This window comes from Zeus faber (assembly GCF_960531495.2).
Source record: "Zeus faber genome assembly, chromosome: 9".
Classification (NCBI taxonomy): Eukaryota; Metazoa; Chordata; class Actinopteri; order Zeiformes; family Zeidae; genus Zeus; species Zeus faber.
The window spans coordinates 24,135,851-24,157,296 of record NC_137197.1 but is presented as its reverse complement, the minus strand read 5'-3'; the positions used below and the strand labels follow the sequence as shown (position 1 = coordinate 24,157,296).

The 21,446-nt window shown below is 41.7% G+C and overlaps 1 protein-coding gene across 2 annotated transcripts; it reads right to left on the bottom strand.

Moving 5' to 3' along the window:
• Positions 1 to 236: 236 nt before the first annotated feature.
• On the bottom strand, positions 237 to 20,710 carry LOC307235112 (SPARC-related modular calcium-binding protein 1-like). 2 transcript variants are annotated; one of them, XM_080007097.1, is made up of 11 exons: positions 20,364 to 20,710; positions 14,146 to 14,320; positions 13,290 to 13,526; positions 11,557 to 11,613; positions 10,462 to 10,512; positions 8,337 to 8,417; positions 7,974 to 8,166; positions 7,608 to 7,681; positions 7,175 to 7,268; positions 5,110 to 5,423; positions 237 to 1,363 (listed from the first exon to the last, which is right to left on the bottom strand). In XM_080007097.1, exons 1-10 carry the CDS (start codon positions 20,439 to 20,441, stop codon positions 5,111 to 5,113), a joined length of 1,353 nt encoding a protein of 450 aa, XP_079863223.1. In that variant the 5' UTR covers positions 20,442 to 20,710; the 3' UTR covers positions 237 to 1,363; position 5,110. The 2 variants fall into 2 exon arrangements, with proteins under 2 accessions (XP_079863223.1, XP_079863224.1); XM_080007098.1 differs by having other exon boundaries at positions 237 to 1,360.
• Between the last annotated feature and the right edge of the window lie 736 nt (positions 20,711 to 21,446).

Here is a 21,446-nt window from a genome sequence, read left to right as displayed (position 1 = left end):
AAATAGCTCAAATAGCTTAATTGGCTTTCAAATACCCTGGAATTATAAGTAAAGCTTCCCTAACAAAGTGTAAGACATACTATATGTACTATCTTATTTACTGGAGTGAGTTTGTCTATCACATAAAAAAACAGGCTGAAAATGTATATAATGGCATGAAAGAAAATGGCGTAGAAAGCCAAAAGTAGAATAGTAGTAGTATATCGTAATAAATCAACTTCATCTAAACAGGTCCCGTTTCATTTATTTTGGTTTTATAGACGATATTAATGGCATAGGTTAGACAACAAAATAACATCATCAATTTAAGGACACTGTGGCAAACCGGGGGACACAGCCAAGCCAACCTTCTCTGGGGGTTGGGAGCAGTGATGGGGGGGGGGGGGGGGGGCTATTAATCCAGCGCAGGCGTTGCAGCCAATCTGCAGCTGGATGTGGACACAGCAAGGCCGAGTCAGCGGAGGACAGGGTGCCAAATGTCCAACACCACCCAATTTCCAGCGGTGAGCGGTTGTGTCATGGAACTAACCCACCTAGAGACGGCCGGGGACAAGCCAGATCACCAGTGAAACCACACCGCTCACCGCTCTCTCTTGTCTTCCCTACAGGAGGACAGGAGCTCCCCAGTGTGAGGGGCGAATGATTTATCCCGTCAACTGTCTGGGTCATCAGGTTTTATTAAGTCTTGCCTCGGTCCCCTGGGTTGCCACAACATATTCAAAATAAATTATTTAAAAATGTATTCTCAAACTGCATTGTGTTAACCTCACAATAGGCAGATATGGTGGCTGAAGCTTAACCACGGTATTGGAGCACATTTTGTAGAAAAATACAAAAATATTAAGTATCAAAATATTAAAGTAGGTATCAAATCACCTATCGAAATATTGCTTAACCATCATGAGCAAAGAGTTTCATAAACATTGGCGACATGTGTTGTAAGTAATCTGTAAATGATGTATCAAATATTGTGGAAACAAGGAGGTAGAGGCCAAGGAAGGGATTAAGGGCGGAAACTAGGAATCAAGTGATTATTCCAGGGGGCCAGGGGAAGGGGTGAAGTGAAGGGTGAAAGGAGCAAGAGAAGGAGGCAAGATTAACGTAACGTGTCAGTGATTAAAGAGAGAGAGGTGCCGATAACAGGATGATTGGTGGGGTTAAGAGGATTACTCGGGATGAGGAGATAGTATCAATTAGAGGAGGAGGGGAGGACGCAGCGCCGAAGAATTAGATGCGAGGAGCGGGAGAAGGACTTGACAGTCAAGGGAAGAAGGAAGGAATCAAGGAGATATCAGATCAGGAGGAGAGGAGGGAATGTTGTTCTGGTGGCATCGAGGGAGTTCTCTCTGTCGTTGTGACTCTGCTGTTGGGTGACAGAAAGGAAGGAAGACAGAAAGAATTGATTGAATAGCAAATACAAAGTACACAACATACATACGGTACATAGAGTTTCTAATATTGTAGAGTTTCTAATCTTGGTAAATGTCCCATTTTAGCCTCATATCTGTACATATTGGTACATTTTTCTGAATCTATTGTGATTTAATTTCCCAACAGGGATTATTAAAGCGCTATCTTTCATGTATCTGTATTTGCTTAAATTTTGTCAATAAAAGTCTCTTCAAATTGTACTCCCTTATATTTCAAAGCAAACACCTTGTTTAAATATTCATCTTTTTCTTTGAACAGTCTCACATCACTTTAGGTTGAAAACAATCTGTAGTAGTTTCACGAGTACTGGAGAAACTTTGTTGCAGGGTATTGGTACTTTTACTTAGATACATGGTACTTATTCCACAACTTCAGAACATCATGTATTGATCTATTAACAAAGGGAAATTGGACTGACTTGTAACAGGGCGGCTACCTCAACATGAAATGGAAGATAACTGGCCCAAAACACCAGGGGAGCCCAAAGCCAAGAGCGACTCATGCAATTATGTGACTGGAGGTCCTTAATGCAAGAACAGCCAGTTAGCCTCCAACTGCCCTCAACCACCGCAGCTCCCCCGCACTGCGCTGCCTGTTTGAAATATTTTTATGGGTCATTTGGGGATCCAGCTGTGTAGCTCGGAGGCCGGGGCATGAGTTAACTACAAGGTTTTCGCATGCGGCGGCAGTGCTGCGAGGCTCTTTGGTTGATTAAAGTTGGCAGCAAACGGCATTTGTCTTGACGTTATGTGAACCATAGTAACCAGGTTTTCATCTCACAAGAAACCAGTGCAGGTTGAATTATGTGCTGTTACTCCCTCCCATTGCCTAACACACACACACACACACACACACACATATACACACACACACACACACACACACACACACACACACACACACACACACACACACACACACACACACACCCCGGCACTTTGCTCTGCAGAGCCTGTGCTGCATGTTGATGGGAAGCCATGCTGTCATTGCTCTGCTGTGACTGATGTCTGGTTGACAAGCGAGACATTTTTGCCCCGACTTGAGTTTGTTTTGATTTGATAAAGGTATATAAACACCCCGACATCAGCAGGATAATTTGTCTGGCGTCAGGCCCAACACAAGCGTCTCCCCTGGGAGACTGGAACAACCTGGAGCACAGAACAAAATCTTTTCCTTTTTTCTGCTTTCAGTCGTCGCGCTGGTAGGGAGTGGTTGGAGTGGCGAGCGTGCCAGCATGCAGACCCAGCTGTGCACGTGCAATACATGCATGCAGGTCCCTGACAGTGTGTGGCCGTTTGTGTGTATATGTGGTCGAGCAATTAATTTGGCCGATATTTGCCTATTTTGAGATAATCTGCATCGGCCGATGCCTGCACTCACGAGACCGATAAACAAAAAATGTCTGCAGAGTAGCTTTGTCAAAAATATCGATTTATCCATACATATCAATTCTGAATATTTGAAACTGTTTCAATGCTCATTTTCTGCACTATCCATATACCGGTATAGACAGTAGTCCTGTGTTTTTTGATTACATGTGGACATTTATTAAGTTGATAAAAAAAAAATGTATTAAAATAAGTGCGCTGCAGAGACAACGCAGACCATAATATTAATGTTAAATAAATGTTCATTTAAGTTGAGCAATTTTGTGTTCCCATTTGTAATTATTATTAAATTGTTGTATTTTATCAGATGCAAAAAAACCAACATGATCTATATTTATATTATAGCACAGCATTATATATCGGCGATCGGCCACCCCACTCTCCAAATATCGGCACCAGCCATTGAAAAGCCCATATCGGTCGACCACTAGTGTGTATGAGTAAACATTCCTGTGCCCATGCACATGCGTGCATGCATGCATACCAGGGATGAGTTTGTACAGGTTAAAACATCCCACCTTGTGTTTCATGTATGTTCATTGTGCCCACGAGCAGCACACACATGCAAATACATGCACACACAAGCACAAGCTCACCATTTCACACACCCACACACAAATGTGGGACTGCTCCACCCTCTGTCACTGAACCTGTCGTATATGCATAATCATAAACCTTAGTGTGGATTTGTGGATGTACTGAACACTACATGCCAGTACATTGGCATGCACGCCATGTGCACCTCTAAACTCATGACGCACGCAGACCTTCTCAGAAGTGTTAATGGAGAGGAATAAATTTGCCTTCTCACAAAAACCTCTCAGCAGTCTGGTCCACAGTGCGTTGGACAAGGTGCTGAGTACGAGGTGGCAGGGCAGAGCGAAACCAACAGGATGAGGCTGATGAAAATGTCAGATAAATAAGTAACAAGGGGAGTGGAGCTGAGAGGTATTTCTCAACATTCTTTGGAGATGTTGGAGTACAGCACACAGCAAGTGTTTTTTCAAACGATCTCTCAGACCCTCTGGTGTAAGCGCTGAGCAATAAATGAGGCGTAAACATTGAGAGAATGACATTTTTGAATGTCAACAGCCCATTTTTACAGTAAATTACATTTACAGCTTTAAAGTGATTTTTTTTTTGTTGTCCTCATGCAATTTGGATCAGTGTTCACCACTTGATCAACATCTACATATACTGAACAGACATGAACCAGTGGCCTGGAAAACTGACTTTCCTCTGCATTTCTTCATCCTCTACTTGATTCTATTGACACCATTGCTGAACGTGCATAATTTTTTAAGTCGTTTACCGAACCTTCTTTATATGCTGTACATCGCCTCACATAAATTCTGTTATCTTCTTTCCTCCTTTCATTATTCACCCTCGTCTCACTTTTACCAAACCTCCCTTATTCCTAAAAGACTCATGTGCCGTCTCCCACCCTGCTGAATGTCTCATTTAGCTCCTGCCAATCAGCCTTCCTGCCCACAGAGCTTCAAGCGCACATGTCCATTTGTTGATATTGCAGTGGGCCGTCCAGACACCACAGAGATTTTATTCGTTTTTATTAATCCACTTGTATACACTGTATATATATTATGTTTTTATGGTTATTATGTAAGAAATGTAAGCGTCTGGGTTCAGCTCTGCTTTGTGAGTTGAAAATAAAAGTAATTAGAAAACAGTCAATAAACTCCATCCGTGTAATTAACAATCTGGTTGGGAAATCACAAAAGTGTTACTAAGCTTGTGAAATGTTATTGCTTAAGGAGATAAGTGACATTTAATTATACTTGTTATAATTATGGGCAAAAAAACCCCTTTGTTTTGCTTTGAGGCAAATAGAATAAATTCCTTACATCTTTCATGAGCTTTGGTTTATTGTCATGAAATTTGGTTTTAGTCAGGTGCATCGTTGTCCATGGGATTTTTGTTATGAAGGTGTTTTTGCCTTTATAATTTAGGATATGTTCTCGGCGGGGATGAAAATAAGAATTTTGATTTATTCCATTTTCAATTATTCTGGACTTGAAATTGATATGTGTTTACTGACAATGGATCCATATTCCCATTTAGTTGAGGAGACATTACTGAATAATTTTGGGTATGTTAGGTTGTTTAGGCCAAGGGTTTTAACAGCGGAAAGAGAGGCGTGTGGTAGAGAGGGTTAGGGAAAGCAATTAGACTGTTAGGGTTTTGCAGTGCATCAACTGCAATGGATGCAATTCAATTTAGGCAATTCTCTAGAACAGAAAATAGCACACACACACATCCCCCTCTAGCCCACCTCAGAGGTCGAGGCAGACTGTGAGCTCCTCCAGCGTTAAGCTCCGGTCACGGTTCCTGTCGCAGTACTGAGCAAACTTCTTAGCGCACCGCCGCGGCTTGAGCCGGCGTCGCAGGTACTGTCGCAGGGGCCGCGCCTCCCGCTCACTCAGGGCCCCGCTGGAGTCCACATCTAGGCGGGCAAAGTGCCATCGCAGCGCCACCTCTGGCAGGGAGGATGGAGTGGTCGGAGGGTCAAGGTCCAGGAGTGTGGAGGTGGAAGGGGGAGAAGCAGATGTTTGTGGGTTTGGGGTGATGGCTGAGGTATTAGAGACCCTGGTTGAGAAATAACACAGTGAAATAACACAAAAAAAGATTAAAGTGACAATGTCTTACAATCATTTATGACCACTTAAGAGGGCACTAGTCAATCATAACCCAATCAAAACAAAACAAACTTAAGCTCCCCTGAGATCTAGCCACTCTTGTCCAATGTTGATTCTGGTGTTATCCATCTCTTTGTTTGACGTTTTGTTTTGCAATGAAAAGGCTTTTTGTTCCACACGTTTCAGAGCCCAAGCTTCTTGCAACATGTTTTGTCATCGAGTCTGTCATTTAACTACTTTCTTGGAAAGTAGAAAAAAGATGGATTTATCTAAGAGGATAAAAGAGGCTGCAATTACAACAGAACAGCTTCGTTACACTCAGCGGGAGCAGTCTAGGCCTCAAAACTCTCTACATACAATCGAGATATCTAGATACCACATAATATTATAATGTTAAGAGGGTCCTTGGAATGTGACATTTCACAAATCATTTATGGCTCCTTACTCTAAATTAAAAAAGGTTAGATATTGTTTCTTACAAATGAATGATTGTACCGAATACTGAACTCTAAAAGATATGTGCAGTTTGAGAAAAAAAGACAAATCTTTGTTTACATTACTAACTAAAATTAGATTGAACCTGATGTAGAAATTGTAGTTGATTTTTAACCCTTGGTTAAACAGATTATTTGACAACATTGAATTATTTCAACACTGGAGTCGAGTAATCCGGTCTAAATGGAGTTTTTGTTTCTCTAAACTATTTTCTTCCCGCTTTATCTCTTTATCAAATCCAGTTTTAATTACATAAGTGAGACTTGAGGCAGGAGTTGTGGCTCCAAAACGGGTCTCCACTCCATTTAACCAGCACAGTGTGTCGCCATCAATGGAGGCCACATCATCTTCGATTTGGGATTGCTTGCAATTTGGCAGTATGTGTGTTGGTGCATGCGTATGTGAAGATTTGTTTTTGAGGGGGCTGATTCTGGCATTTTACATAACACTCCAGATGCCTTATTGAATGATGCTAATTTATACAGAAAAGTACGAAGTGAGAAAGTCAAATGTACTAAAAGAGTGAAAAACGGAGAGAGAGAGAGAGAGAGAGAGAGAGAGAGAGTGAGTGAGAGAGAGAGAGAGAGAGAGAGAGAGAGAGAGAGAGAGAGAGAAAGAGAGAGAGCGAGCGAGAGACAGAACTGTTATCTCTCCTCCTGTTCTGGTACTTTGGTTGGTTGGCTGCTTAACACCTGCACACTTTATGCAATCACATACTGTATAAGAAGTGACATCAGGAATTGTACGAACTAGCTCCCATGCACAGCATTGAAAATACATCTGCTATCATGACACTCTTTCATTTGTTGGGGTCAGAAAAACTGAAAACACCTTTGAAAAGACTGACTTTCAAATTTGTTTTGAACTGCAGTAAACCCAACTATTTAGCAAGCTCACTGTTCACTTAAATTTCACTTTAACACCATGCTGAATCATTTATAAAAAGAGTTCCATGGTGATGCATCTTTATCCACGCTGGGAAAGCCAAGATAGTTGCTTGTGTATAGATGCTTCAATAAATACATAATCATTTTCTTTTTTATTGTAGATTACGATCCTCAAGTTATTTTTGTTAATACTACATGTAATGGCTTTATAGCAGTCAAATATGAACTTTTAATTATTATTCATAGTGGACTTGACGGTAAGAAACATTGTTGATACTGCCGCAGATTCTATGAGCAGTTTTTTAATTTTAAAACTAACTGTTGAGGACTGAGTTTCCCAGCATGCTCTGCTTCCAGCTGCAAGGCTTTGACCAGACTCTGGACAAATTCCTTCTTACGAGCTCCAGGGCACCCTGAAAAATAGAAAGGAGAACACAGAAAACAGAGCAGAACAGATCTTTATATCGAAATCAGAAATACATTTTGATTTTAAAAACATTACCATTACCGTTGACTGACTTTCTAATAAACAGTTATGCTACTTTATTTTGTCTTTCCTTTCAAGCCAGTATTTTTTTTAATCACTGTACAGAATTCAACTGAAGAGAAAGTAAATTACAGCCTCTTTTGTCTCGATGCAACTGGCACCAGATGTGCATCGTCAGTGCAGACCAGTCTTAACTCTGCAAGAGTTCCAAACTCCGAAATCATGAACTGTGACATCTCCTCAAATCATGCTCGCAGATATTTACCTGGAAGGGGCCTGTCTTTGAACCTCCTGTCTAACTTGGCCTCCTCTATCCCAGTGCATTCTGGGAGGCGATTCCTACAGAGAAAGAAGAAGTTCCCTTTGTAAACTAAAAATTTAGAAAAGGGCTGCACGATATTGATTAAATAAAATATAACAACACATTTGTTACCAATACTTTGATGCCAATAATTTGATGGTAGTACAACAATATAAATAAAATACATAACACAACAGACAACAGCCCGAAGAAAACAGTGGATTCACAAAATTGGACAAAGAACAGCATATGGAACAATATAATTGAAAATGAATTGATTGCAAATGTACTAATTGAAAACTGAAGATCATGATTGATTAATTAAATAACCTGGTGGAGGTCCCTGGCAGCGGCCTGCCGGTGTCCAGTCGGACACACCAACAGTAACCTGTAGCAACGTGACATTGCACAGGGTTGTAGCGTCCGTCTGCAGTGCATTCTGGGACAAAACGATCCTCCTGCAACACAGAACGCAGCTGGGAGAGCAGCGATGTACGCTCACGCTCGCACGTCGGAGGGCTGTCTGCGCATGCACACACGCGCACGCACACGCACACACACGCACACACGCACACGCACACACACACACACACACACACACAAGGATTAAAACATACAATAAAAAACATTACATCACAGCTAAATTGAATTATTTGCACTGTAATAATAATCAAAAAGGGAGTATTGTCACACCGGTGGGGCGTCTGGCGGAGCGGTTTCCTTTGGGGTCAGAGTTCAACTGGATGGTGACCCAGAGGGGGGGCGCTGTGAGCTCTGGAAGAAGGGAGCGTTTATTATTTTTCAATGCTATCATTTAAGAGGTCAACTCTATATTACAAGTCTATATATTAGGCTGCAGTGCACAGTGAAGGATGGGCTGTGATACTATACGAAACAAATGTTAGGAACCAAATTCAAACGTATGATGATCCACTATTTTCAGTGTCAAAACATCACCTCAATATATAAATTTTTGCAGTTAGGCTTTTCCATTGTTACAGCAACAACTCATGCAGGAAATCAGATGAATTAAATGATTTTTTTTCTGTGACTGGTGTGCTCTTCTCAGAAAGGCAAACTGCCAGGAGTCATTAAGCCAATATCGCCTAATGTAATCTAGCCAAATTGGATATAATCCAACTCTGATCTAGAGATTTATTTGTCACAATCACAATTATATTTGCACAGTGTGCAATGTGCAGTGAAATGCACAATGTGCAGTGAAATGTTCAAAGGCAGGCTCCAGAAAAAACTCTGCAAGGAGGTAAGGAAATTTAGTAAAAGGCAATTTTAAAGGAATATAATTTGATATTTCTAGATAAAATAAAAAATATATAGTAACCCAAAAATGCAACCAGAAAATAAATTCTGAAAAATATAAACAATTAATATTATATATTCTGTATTTTTTTTCATTTTCACTGAATTTAGTTCTCTGGTATACATTGAGGGGTGAACCCTAATTTTCAATGATGCCGAGATCACATTAGGCAGAAAGAAATAACACAAATAAAAAAACTAAAATAGGTCAAAAAGACAATAAGAACACAAACATCAAAACTGGTTAAAACAATTCCTAGTTAAAACAATTACATTTGAAAACAATGAGATTTGTAAGAATATTTCTAAAATGTCCCGATGGTATCAAGGAATGAATATTTAAAGTGCATTGTAGGTTATTCCACGAGTCTGGAGCACAAGGGATTTAAACACAAAATTTAAAAGCAGTCTTTCCGAGTTTAGAGTTGACCCGCGAAAGATCTAGTGAAATCCAGTCCTGAGAGCGGGTTTGATAAGCTCCTGTTTTGAGGTGTTATAGTGAAGAAATGTAAATTGTTAATTTTTTTAGGAGCACTTTGTGAAAAATAACAAAACACAAAAAAAGACACCAGTGTTGATCTTGTCTTGCGAAGAGAGAGGCCCAGCCAACTTTTTCATAGAGAGTACAATGATGGTGCTGTAGGTATCACCAGTAATAATTCCAAGAGTAGAGTCATTTATAGTGTCTTAGGGCTTAAGGGTGGTAACAGCAGCATGTCTATATATTAGATCACCATAATCCAAGACAGAAAGTAATACAATTTCAACAATAATTCTTCGACTAAACGTGGGAAAGCAGGTTCTATTTCGATAAAGAAAGCCAAGTTTCGGCTGCAGCTTTTCAACCAGTTTATCAATATGACCTTTAAAAGTGAGTTTATCATCAATCCAGATGCCTGAATATTAATAGTGTGAGACTACGGTAGCTACAGTCCGCTTTGAACGTTGTATATAAGGTCAAGCAATGGACCTAACAGGAATGGTTGTGTAGTTTATAGTGGAAGGCATACCAGTCCCGCTCAGTAGAGCTTAGGGGGCTGCAGGAGTAGTGGATGGAGGAGAGGACTGAATAGTGTATGAATGTGTGGGACTCACTCACCGTCCGGGGGTGAATGCATTGCAGGAGTGCAGTGTATATGTATATACACTGTATATGAATATACTCTGCACTGCATGTGTATATGTATGTGTATATATACACAATAATCCAAAAATGTATCAACACAAAACATCTATCATGAGGGGAATAAATAAACAAACAAACAAACAAACAAACAAACGTTGATAAGTAATAATAATAGTTAAACCGAACCAAGCTATAACTATTGGCAAGTGGCTATAATATTTAGGTTGAACCAATCAATGAAGCCAAGGACACTGGACAAAAATAGCTTGGGATTTATGCACTTAAGATGCTGGAAAAAGAGAAAATTGTTTTCGAAAGATATATTAACCACATTTGGAAAATGTGTGTGTGATTACATGGTCTTTTTGTTACCTGTTGCATGTCTGCTGGGCTTCATAGTCGGCTTTGGTCCACTGGTGTCATCTGGAATGAGAAATTATAAAACATCAATGCAATAACTAAATGTCTTTCACACATTCAAATTTAGTGTATTTATATTTAGTGACTTTGAAAGAGCAGAGACAATTAAAGACATTGTTTTTCTTCAACTTGTTCTCATGTTTGACACCCTAAACAATCCAGTTTTAAATTGCACTTTAACATATTTCAAATTATAAAGTCTAGAGAATTCAGCTGATGCTGAATGCCAGCACAGAAACATATTGATATTTAGGCCATATAGCTGACAGGTTTTATTGTGAGTGGATTGGATAGCTGGAGTGGATAGTTCACTTTGTATAACATGAAAGCCTAAAGTAAAAATGTCTAAGGACACGATACAGAATGTGTGAAGGAGAGTGCAGAAGAAGAGAGGAGGCTGGAGGAAGAGCACAAGAGAAAAGTGTGAAGAATGAGGGATATATTAGGCAGAGAGAAGGGCCATGTTGGTACGTTCAGCCAGCTGCTAACGTGCTTGGCATAATAATGCCAGGAAAACTTCCTGACAAACATATAACTTTTTGCTTTAATGATTGTAAAATACTTAATACTTTACAGCCTTAGAAAATGACAAAGTGCTCAGGTCATGAATTTAAAAGCCATGTCATGGTGTGCGTCATAATTTAACGACTGACAGGTAGGTTAATATGAAGGGTAGAATAGTCCAGGGAGGTACATGGTGGTCCATGTCCTCCTAGGGGTCCTTGAACAAATTTCAGAAGGTCTCAATCAAAATTATAGAAATATATATACATAACATTTTATCATTTAGTTTATTGTAAAAAAAAATATGCAAAATATATGTATTCATCTCTAATAACGCAGAGTTTTACCACTTTTCGTCAGTTTAATATAAATGTTCAAACAACATTCTCAGCCAGAGCTTCATTTTCCAAGGGGGAATTGCCATAAAGAGGTTTTGAAACCAACGGGCTAATATAAAGGGTATCTGTTTGGAGGCACACTTTACTGCTGCCTCCATGAATGTCAGTAGAATTAAATGAATTTGCAGTGAAGCCTATTCCTCACCTCCGTGCAGAGATGACTCCCCACCAGCGGACTTTCTCTTTAGCTCAGTCAGGTGATCTGTGGTATATGCATGCAAGATAGAATACTTCACAAAGTGATTGAAATAAAATTAATTGCAGATTTCTGCTCAAAGAGGCTGTATGGTAGACCAATTGCTCTGATCTGCTACTGAGGGACTCCAATCCTCTGGAGATGCTGGGGGAAAGTGTGCAAATAATACCCAGTCAATAGGTGGTCTAAAAAAAATGTAACGAAGCGTGCTACAGTTCAGCAATAAATCTGCATCTCATTTCATTTGTGATCCCCCTCAGAGATCAATATCTGCTTCATCAGCCTCCACCATAATTTACACAATGCTTGGGACCAAGATGACGAAGACTGTGGAAGCGCTAGGAAGCTTGAACTGAAGGCTGTGATGCGCTAAGCAATTTGTTCTCAGAGAATTATAAAGCACTTATAATAGCACGTTATAGAGCACAAGACAGACGCTTAATGTCAATTATGCCTTTAACTATATGAGACCAAGCTCATTCCCTAATTAACCACCTCATTTATATGCAATGATTTTCAGAATTGCCATGCCATTTTTTCAGATTAATCTTCAGTCAATCACATCCTGAGATTTTTTTTTTTTCCCCTCTTAAGGTGCCCACAGACTACATGACTTTCAACATCCTGATGTCGCCGGGGTGTTCACACTACATGATCCTTTTTTCTTTTTTTTTTTTGTCTCGCGGACATAGCGGTGTTCAAAATACACGTTGCGTCCCGGACAGGGGTGATCAAACTACATGATCCTACATTCGGCGAGCGATGACAGCCGCGGGAGACACCCACTGTTTTGAGTAAACACCGGCAAAGCTTGACGAGAATTTAGTTTATTTCCACGTGATTTTGCCAAAAGCAGAAGAGTAGAACTAAAGGAGCTTCATTATGAATAAAGGTTTGCTGTGCAGTTGCGTGTCTGCTCATTTCCCCATTTCACATTCCCGGGCTCCACTATATGGTAGCCCACTTCTTCTGGATAAGTCAGTTATTAGGATGGGTACAATTCAGCGAAATGCTTTTTGTTGCCTCAGTACTTGTACTCTGTGCAATCAAAATTAGTTGAATCTAATCTAATTTATTTTGTGCAAAAGAAAAAAAAAGAAGATTATGTAAATTTGGAGGAGAGAGAGATGTGGACTGCATGGAACTGCGTGGATTAATTCTGCAGTGCGAGGTGAATTATTATACATATATTATAAAATAAGTCCTAAACAGTGTTCAACGAAAATACCTTATATTCCTTTATTTTAGTATACATTACATGCATTTCATATATGCTTCTATATTACTCCTCCTCCCCTGGTTACCACTTACGCTCTCTTGGCTCATACACTGTTGCTTCTGTCATCGAGCTCCCGGTGCTATTTCACATCACATGAGCTTGTGTCCCCGAGCTCCTGATGGTATTTCAATCTACAAAAGCTTTGTGCTTGAAAACCTTGGGAATTTGGGGTAGCTCAAAAAAGCTTTCTTGGGCAGGTCCTGGTGTGTCAAAGACCCGGCCAAACTATACAAGCGGCGGTGATGGGAGGGCACTGCGAGAGGTGCCGCTGTGAAGCATTTTGATCCCGATCTCAGAAATTTGTCTGGGACAGGCAGATCTGGGAAGATACTGTGTAGTCCTAACAGGGCATTACTCCCATGCATAAAAAACGGATCTTAATATAAGTGTAAGGCGACCCGACCTGTGCAGTTTGGCGTATGATGGAGGACGGATGTTCCGCTGACAGGTTTTCCATCCGGGGTGGAGCACCAGCAGTAGCCGGTCTGGTTGTGGCACTGCACATGCAAGAAGTGCCCGTCCACGCTGCACTGGGGCACAAAGATGGCCACCACGGGGTTACCATGATTACCGCTGCTGCTGTGAGCTGTGGCCTCCAGGGCCTGAGACCGGGCTAACTGGCATTTGGTCTGGCTAGGGTCTAAAACAAGGCAAGTCAGACATGCAAGCATTAGTGTGGCTGTGTGTGTCTGAGAAATCACAATTGAAAATATAGAATTATATTTAATGAAAAAATAATGCACTCTTGTGCATTGTTTGTAAATGAGTTTTCAAATCTCTGTGGAAAATGTGCAGCTGAGCAAACTACTGACTATCGCACTGTTTTAATTGAGAAGGACACGGGAGACCGAGTTCTCCTATTTTCTGAGACATATTTTGTGATGCGAAATCCCAGACACGTGCACTAGACATATTGACATGACAATGGACGGACCACTGCCTGCATGCCAATTAAAACACAAAAGATTACCACCATGTCCACCAGACTCTGAAATGGGAGCCAGTGGAACTGGGTTCTGTCTGCTCACTAGCATTATTGTTTCCTTGTTGTCCATCTTTCTGCTTTCAAATGCATCCATTCAGAGTTCTGATGACGAAGTACTCAAATTGCATGTTTGGCTTTTTCAGATCTAGAGCATTAAACAAATGTGGCATGAATTGCAATTAAAAGGATCAAATTCCATATGGCCTTTTTCCATCATACTTAATAAAAACAAACCCTCTAAAGTAGCCTTAGTAATATGATCTTCTGTGGGTACCGGTGCAGTGTGTCCGTGCGGCCGGGCGGAGCTGCATGTTGACGCACTGCGCCCTCTGGAAAGAGCACAGTGACTTGTACAGTCGCCCGTTGCTGCCACACACGGCTCGGTGGCGCCCCCTCTGGCAATCCAGGACACACCCCCGAGGCCACATGTTCTCTGTGATCAGGAAAGGCTGAGCACACACACATACACGCAGACACACACACAAACACAAAATTGTTTTTCTTCATAGTTAATGTAGATGCAATTAATAGAATTAGCTTTGTTGTTGGAAGTCATTTAGACACCAAAGCTGCTCACACACATGCACTGTCAACCTGAAATTATCCTGACATTACCCGGATGAGCTGTATGTGTGAGATACCTCCAAATACATTGAGTATCAACGCAAAAAAAGCCCGACTACTGATAAGTCTGTAGCCTCAGCCGCCATCATGCATGTATGCTAAAACTCGCCCCTTGTCTAAACCAAACTGATTATTTCAAGGGTAGTGTAAACGCGTCTGACACGGACAATCTCCGGCTTTTTGCTTCATGTGTGAAAGGGTAAATCAAGACAATGTCCAGATAATCAGGTCCGGACATTATGAGGTCAGGCTTTGTCCGGCGTGCATGTGTGAAAGCAGATCAATATAAGGCAGTATTTGCTGTTACTGGTATAAATGCTGCAGCTGAAAAACACATTCAGTTAATGAAGGGATCATTCGACATTTTCAAATTGATTTTCTTTGTTTAACCATTGCTTATGATGGATTATCAACCCACACAAACCCTATGACAGATAATAGGAAAACAAAAAATCAACTAATAGTGTTGCTGGAAGAGCATCATGCCGACAGTCCATGAGTGTGCGAGAGAGAGAAAAACATTTCAAGAAAAATGGAGAGCAATGTTTGTCAAAAAATGGCCAAATTACAGGGTGAATGGAGGCAATACATATGGGGAAATGACTGTGTCTGTGTGTGTGTGTGTGTGTGTGTGTGTGTGTGTGTATATGTGTCTTGGCCCTCGTTGGATGTTAAATCCATGAGAACTACAATTATGTAAACGGCCACATAAACAACTTGAGCTAATTGAGGAAGGGTTGCCAGATTTTACCCCTGCAGACACACTCTGTCAACAAGCTCCATTGACAAACCTTGCTTGGCTCCATAGGGAAATACATTTCTCCCAAGACGATCACTGGGATTTCTTTCTCCCCAGCTGAATGTGAGCTTGGCTTGCACAAGTAGCAATCCTTCTTCACACTTTTCCACCAAAACTCTTATATTTTGCTATTCTTAACCTCACATTTGATGTTGACCAAGTCAAATGTGTTTGTTTAGTGCTTTATTGCAATTAGTCCAAAAGGAGTTGGTATGTTTCCCTAACCCTAAGCTCTCAGAAGGGCAAGGTCCCAAAAACCGCAGATGGAAAAGGGAAACAGCTTGAGAGGGAAGCCTTCCAGGATGGCTAAGCAATAAATAGCGGCCAAGTGGGCAATATACGGTAAATTATGATTTAAAAAAAAGACAGCAACACAGACGAAAAATTTCTACAGGAATATGACAGTAATATATTAAAATTTCCATAAACCAAAGAACTTGGAGAGAGAGACGATTGTCGGATAAGGTATCAATGTGTGTTATTCAGCGTCAAACAACGGTGGCCGTGAAGAGATGTCCCGGTGGCAGAGGGGAGAGTAGAGGACAGAATGGAGAAGGAATGAGAGGAGGGAATCATGGTTTAGACAGGTTTCTCAATGAGATAGGTACCGGAAAAACCCAGAGGGCGCTCTGAGATCACAGGGGTCACTGGGAGCTAAAGGCTGAAAGGGGGGCGTTCCAGCTATTATGAGGGGTGTGCCAACACTACAACAATAGTATGGTAAAAGCTATGTTATTTACATGAAACCTTTGACCGATTTTGAATCATATATTTGGTGTTTTTTTATTACTTTGTGCCATTTTACAGGATATCAGATCAGATCTTGGCCCCGCATCCAAGTTACTGCCACATGCTTCCCCAGGGTCTTGATGCCCATCGTCCAGCTAAGGATCCCACAACCTCACACGCCTCCTCAAAATGTACATTTGACCGTGAGGCTACCACACACATGCCTGAAACACATGGAAGCAAATACACACACACAGGCCTGCCTCCCCACTGTATCCTCAATCAATACCTCTTTGTCTGCAATTCAAATCCCCCCGAACACACACACAGCACCATCACACATGAGAAAATTTGTTATGGTATGTATACAGTGTTGACATAATTTAGCAGTGAAAGAGATCTCTGTGCTGGATGTGGCAGCGATGTTAAGTCATGTATTGACTGTGAAGCCGGGAGCCAGGAATCAATGTGGAAATAATGGATGGATTTGACAGGCCTGGGGTAAAATAAATGCAGTATATGAAGGGTGAAAGGGAGGGAATAAATGGAGGGAAAGGAAGAATGAAAGCGTGACCAGTGACCACAGTGAGGTGTGCCACACTGCTCACTCCCTGTTTTTAGTATGTTTACACTTTTTGGAACTGTTTAAAAAAAAAAGGGGGGGGGGGGGGTAACTCAGATGAAAATGTGGTTAAATAATTCAAACTACAGGCATAGTAATTAAATAGTGTATAGCCATAATGGTATTCGATTATTCTAACAGAGTAGACTTTTGACGAAGCAGTATTAATAAAGAGGCTGAGCCCAAATGGGGTGAGAATTGTTTCCGTGGAAAACGTATCCAGAACAACGAGGGGAGTTGGTTGACAGTCGAGATAAGGGATAAAAATAGCTGACAAATAAACTTCTCGTGGCAGTTTCGCCTGCCACATCAGTGGCCTTTTCAGGGCCCTCCGTCACAGACAATGGAGTAGAAACACACCAATTTATTGTAGAGTGAGCTCGGTGGAACAAGCCCCCAGACGGACAACATGTCATTACAAGGGCTCCTCTCCTGTGTGTGTGGGGGGATTGGGGTTTTACCCGTTGTTCGTTGATTAGTCTTAATGAGCAACAGGCAAACAGCCTCCCTGATCCTGGGCCCAATTACCGAGACCCCAGACAGGTGTGGCTGCTCAAACCATCCACACACCACACTTTTACTGGGTTTTTAATTGTAATTTTTACACAAGTTGAAGTGACAATCCATGAAATTGGTCATGTTGGTGGATTTCACTGCAAGTCCCAGAATTACAGGTCACTTGTGGAGGTGGAGATATTCTTTCATCCGAGGGTGCTGTTGTTTTTGTGAATATTCATCCATTAACGATAACTAGATACACTGCATCATCAAATTCCGCACAGCTGCCTTTCACTTCCTAGATGTGCCCAATCTTTGCATTCTCGCCGGCAAAGGCGAACCCTGCCATCAACGATGGAAGCGACATGCATAACGCAAATACATTAAATGGCTGTTTCTTATAAAGTGCCAGCAAAATAAAGTATCAAATAATTTTTTTTAAACAAAGTAATCTAATGGATTGACATTTCAATGCCATAATCATGACACAATGCTGCCATGATTGTCCCTCAGTGTTTTGGCTTAGAGGAATTGCTGGTATTTCCAACTGTACTGAGTGGCCTGGCTCTTCACAAATGTAAACATAAAACAAAAAATTTAACATGTAAAATCTGGTTAATCAAGTCATGAGAAGGTCTGTAGAAATGAAAGCAAGGTGTCTAGCTGGACATGGGCCATTTTTTTCCCGTCCACTCTAATTTCAATAAATCATTTTTATGACTTCAAATCATGCCGGCCCGTGCTTTTAAGTGGGGGGTGCTTTTCAATTAGGAAACTAAGGAACACAATCTTGAATAAAATCAGTTTTGTTTTGTTTGGAGAAACGGGGGGGAGTTTTGGAGAGGCGGCACAAATTGGCGGAGAGGAGCGGAGACGTCCCACTCATCGCGTGGCCCCTACACTGATCGTGTGGGCCCCCTCCTAGTGATTGTGGCCCTACACAACCGCATGGACTGTAGAAAAAGCGCTTATGCTACAGTACAGACCGCCCCTGCTTGAAATAGTAATATGATTTAAATTGATAATGAATTGCACAAGAAGATGTGAATGGATTTCTTTTGAGAACGAACCTGCCCTATTGTCAAGGAATAGGGAAATCCATGAAGAGAACATGAGGAAATGGCAAGAAGCAGACAGGGATCCAAAACAAGATGGGAGTGGTGTGGGTATAAAGTTTTGGGCAGACTAAGTTTCCTGTCTCAGTCGAGCTACGGCTGCAATACTACAATGTGCCCTGTGTTGAAAAGTGCCAATGCTAAGACGAACAGCCAGACAGAGGAAGTTAAAAAAAAAAAAAAAGGTGTATAGTGAGTTAGTGAGTACAGGCGTGAAAGAAAGAACAAGCCTGCACTGTCTCCAATGCCTCACACGTCTCAGATAGGCTGGATTTGAGCCTATAGCCGATTATGAAACATTCAGGCTTTTCCACAACATTTCTCGGAGCGAAGAAATATGATGTTTGTCCCTGAAACGGTTGCTGATGCCGCTGAAAGGAGCGTGTGAATGGCAGCGGGGTTTGGATTTACTGTCTGAACAAACTCCCTGTCCTGTCGTGCAGCGGCCCGTGGCGGGCGTGTCCTGAATCGGCCGTTTGTGGGAGAGGGCTTTCTCCATTAATCTCCACGGCACGGCTGAATAGCCGGACAGTCCTCGCTCTGCCTCTACCGTATGTATTTGTGAACGTGTGTGATTAGTCATGGCCATCCACGTCCGTGACCGTACTTGAGCGCGCACGCAACGCGCCCATATGGGAACATGTGAAGCAGGTGTAGTCTCCGAGGGCCCGGGCGGTGTGTGTGCGCTGCGCCGCACAAGCAACACCTTCACACACACTTCGGCGCTGACATTTACTGTGTGGAGACCAGGCCAACACACATTCCCATTCCCTACGCTCTCCCACACACACACACACACACACACCTGTCTCTCTTCCCCCTGGGTAGCAGCTTAAATATTTACCTGGCAGGGATGTGTGTGGCTGCGGTCAGACCGATCTGGCCAGTTTTTATATTAATCTACAGAGGCCTCTCTCCAGGGAGCTCGCAGACCCCAATACCAATATTTGCGCCATCACGACAAGTAATTTCTTCATAATGTACATGTCTCATAGACCGGCGCAGAATTCACAATCGGCGTCAATTGATGAAATGCATTAAATCTCAATTAAAATCAGCGCTGTCATTATTAGTCATAACAGTATAGTCTATTTTAAAGGTTTTACAACGCAAGTGCAAGAGATGAGCAGGGCAATATTGACAAATTCAAATATCACACTTTGGATTTTTTTTGATGAATACAACGACACGATTAATCTGACAATATTTTGGGGGACGACTGTTGGTGCTTTCATGAGACATTAACGCGCAAGAAATATTTGAGAAACAATCGTTAGCGCATATTACGACCGAGCGCTAAGGGGCGTTGATTGGAGCAGCTAGAAGAGTCTGTTGGGTTCAGAAAACGACATTACTTGACTGTGACGCAGCCTTTAAGACAAAAATACAAACTACATCGCAATATTACCACCAACAGACGACAGTCTCACAGCACAACATCCATGGAACGTATCGCTCCGCCCCGGTTAGAGATTAACCCCAATGACAAACGTGTACAAATGTGTAAGATGGTTGACAAAGGAGATTCAGGGTTTTTTGGGGTTGTTTTTTTTGACACTGACATTCTGGTGGATGTCTCATGGAGAGAAAAAAAAACAAAAGTTACTTTTCAATGAGCCCCATCTCGAGCTGGAGCTGCACAACGACGGAAACGGCGTGTGTCGCCTATTTGTGGTCAGTTCTTACCGTTTTCAATCATTCGTTAGCGTGAAGATTATCATCAATGAGGGGAGATAAAGAAACCACCCGCCTAAAACTACACTGCGGGTGCACTGGGCAGTGCACTGACTGGGTGGGACAAAACAAAACTAAACAAAAAAATAATAATCAACACGACAGGGTTATGGCATCACAAATACAGGGCAGAATAAGGGAATAAAAACAACGAGACCGCCGCACAGTTATCGGCGCCGTGTTTTGATGACGAACTGTTCGCGCATTACAGCAGCTGCGCTCAAAACGAGGGAAGAGCAACGTTATCATGGGGCTTCAGTTTCACCGAATCGGTACAACAACAACAACAACAACAACAACAACGACGACGACACATTTTAAACGTTCTAACGACGAGCGGCGGGAGGCGGCGGCGCGTCGCTCCGTCTTACCGCTGATCGGTCGGCGCGCGCGGGCCCGCAGAGCAGCGCGAGCGGCAGCGCGAGGCACGTGAGGGTGAGCGCGAGCATCGCTCCCGCCGCTGCGCCGCGGGAAACGAGGCGGAGCGCGTCGCTCGGGTCGTCGTCGTCGTCTTCTTTTATTTTAAAGTTCACCCATTTTTTTTTTTTTTTTTTTCAATATTCGTAAAAGGTATACTCTCAATGTCTCCAGTTGATCGGTTACGATAATATTTTGTTGTGATTCTTACTTGGGAGCGCTGTGCACCGTCCACCGCTCGTTAATGGGCCCTTGGCGGTGTGGCTGCCGGTGAAAAGCACCTTTCCCTCATGTCCAGCCCCTTTCCATTCAACAACGTGTCTTGAGTGGAGAAATGTGAGGACAACTCACGGGTTGTGGAGGTACAGAGTTAGAAATATTAATACATATTACTAGTAATACATTATATATTGTATTCTATTATATATATATATAAATATATATTAGAAAATAATATAATAGTGTTTTTTTATATTCTAACAACAAAACTTTTATATTCTAACAATACTACTATTATTAGAAATGCCCTGACACAGAGCTACTCGAGCAAAAGCGCCACATTGACATGGCAGTTAAAGTAAAAGTATTTAAAAGCTCTAAAAAGTACTTGTCGTTGCCATCAGCACCAAAAACAACGGGTGATAAAAAAAAGAGAGGCAGTCAGACGAATGGTGTTTTGTAAGGAAACTTTATGTGTGCTTGTGAAATTCACTTTATCATTAAAGACAGAAGGCGTTGCAGTTTCCAGTACAGCAGATAAGGTTTGATATTAAAGAGTACAAAAAAAGGAAAATCACAACTCCCGGGTTCATTTCTCTCCAACCTCGCAGGGGAAAAAAAAAAAAAAAAAAAAAAAATTAAAATAGGAAAAAAAAAAAAAAATGACAAGCTTTTGGTCCAAGTCTTTAGTTCCTGCCCCGCCCCTCTTCTCTCATCAACCTCAAATCCTTCCGCCCCATCCGAATTAAGCCAACACAATACTGAACTTGCAGGCCTATAGTGAATTTAATTTAGACAACACATTTTCTCAAAATGAA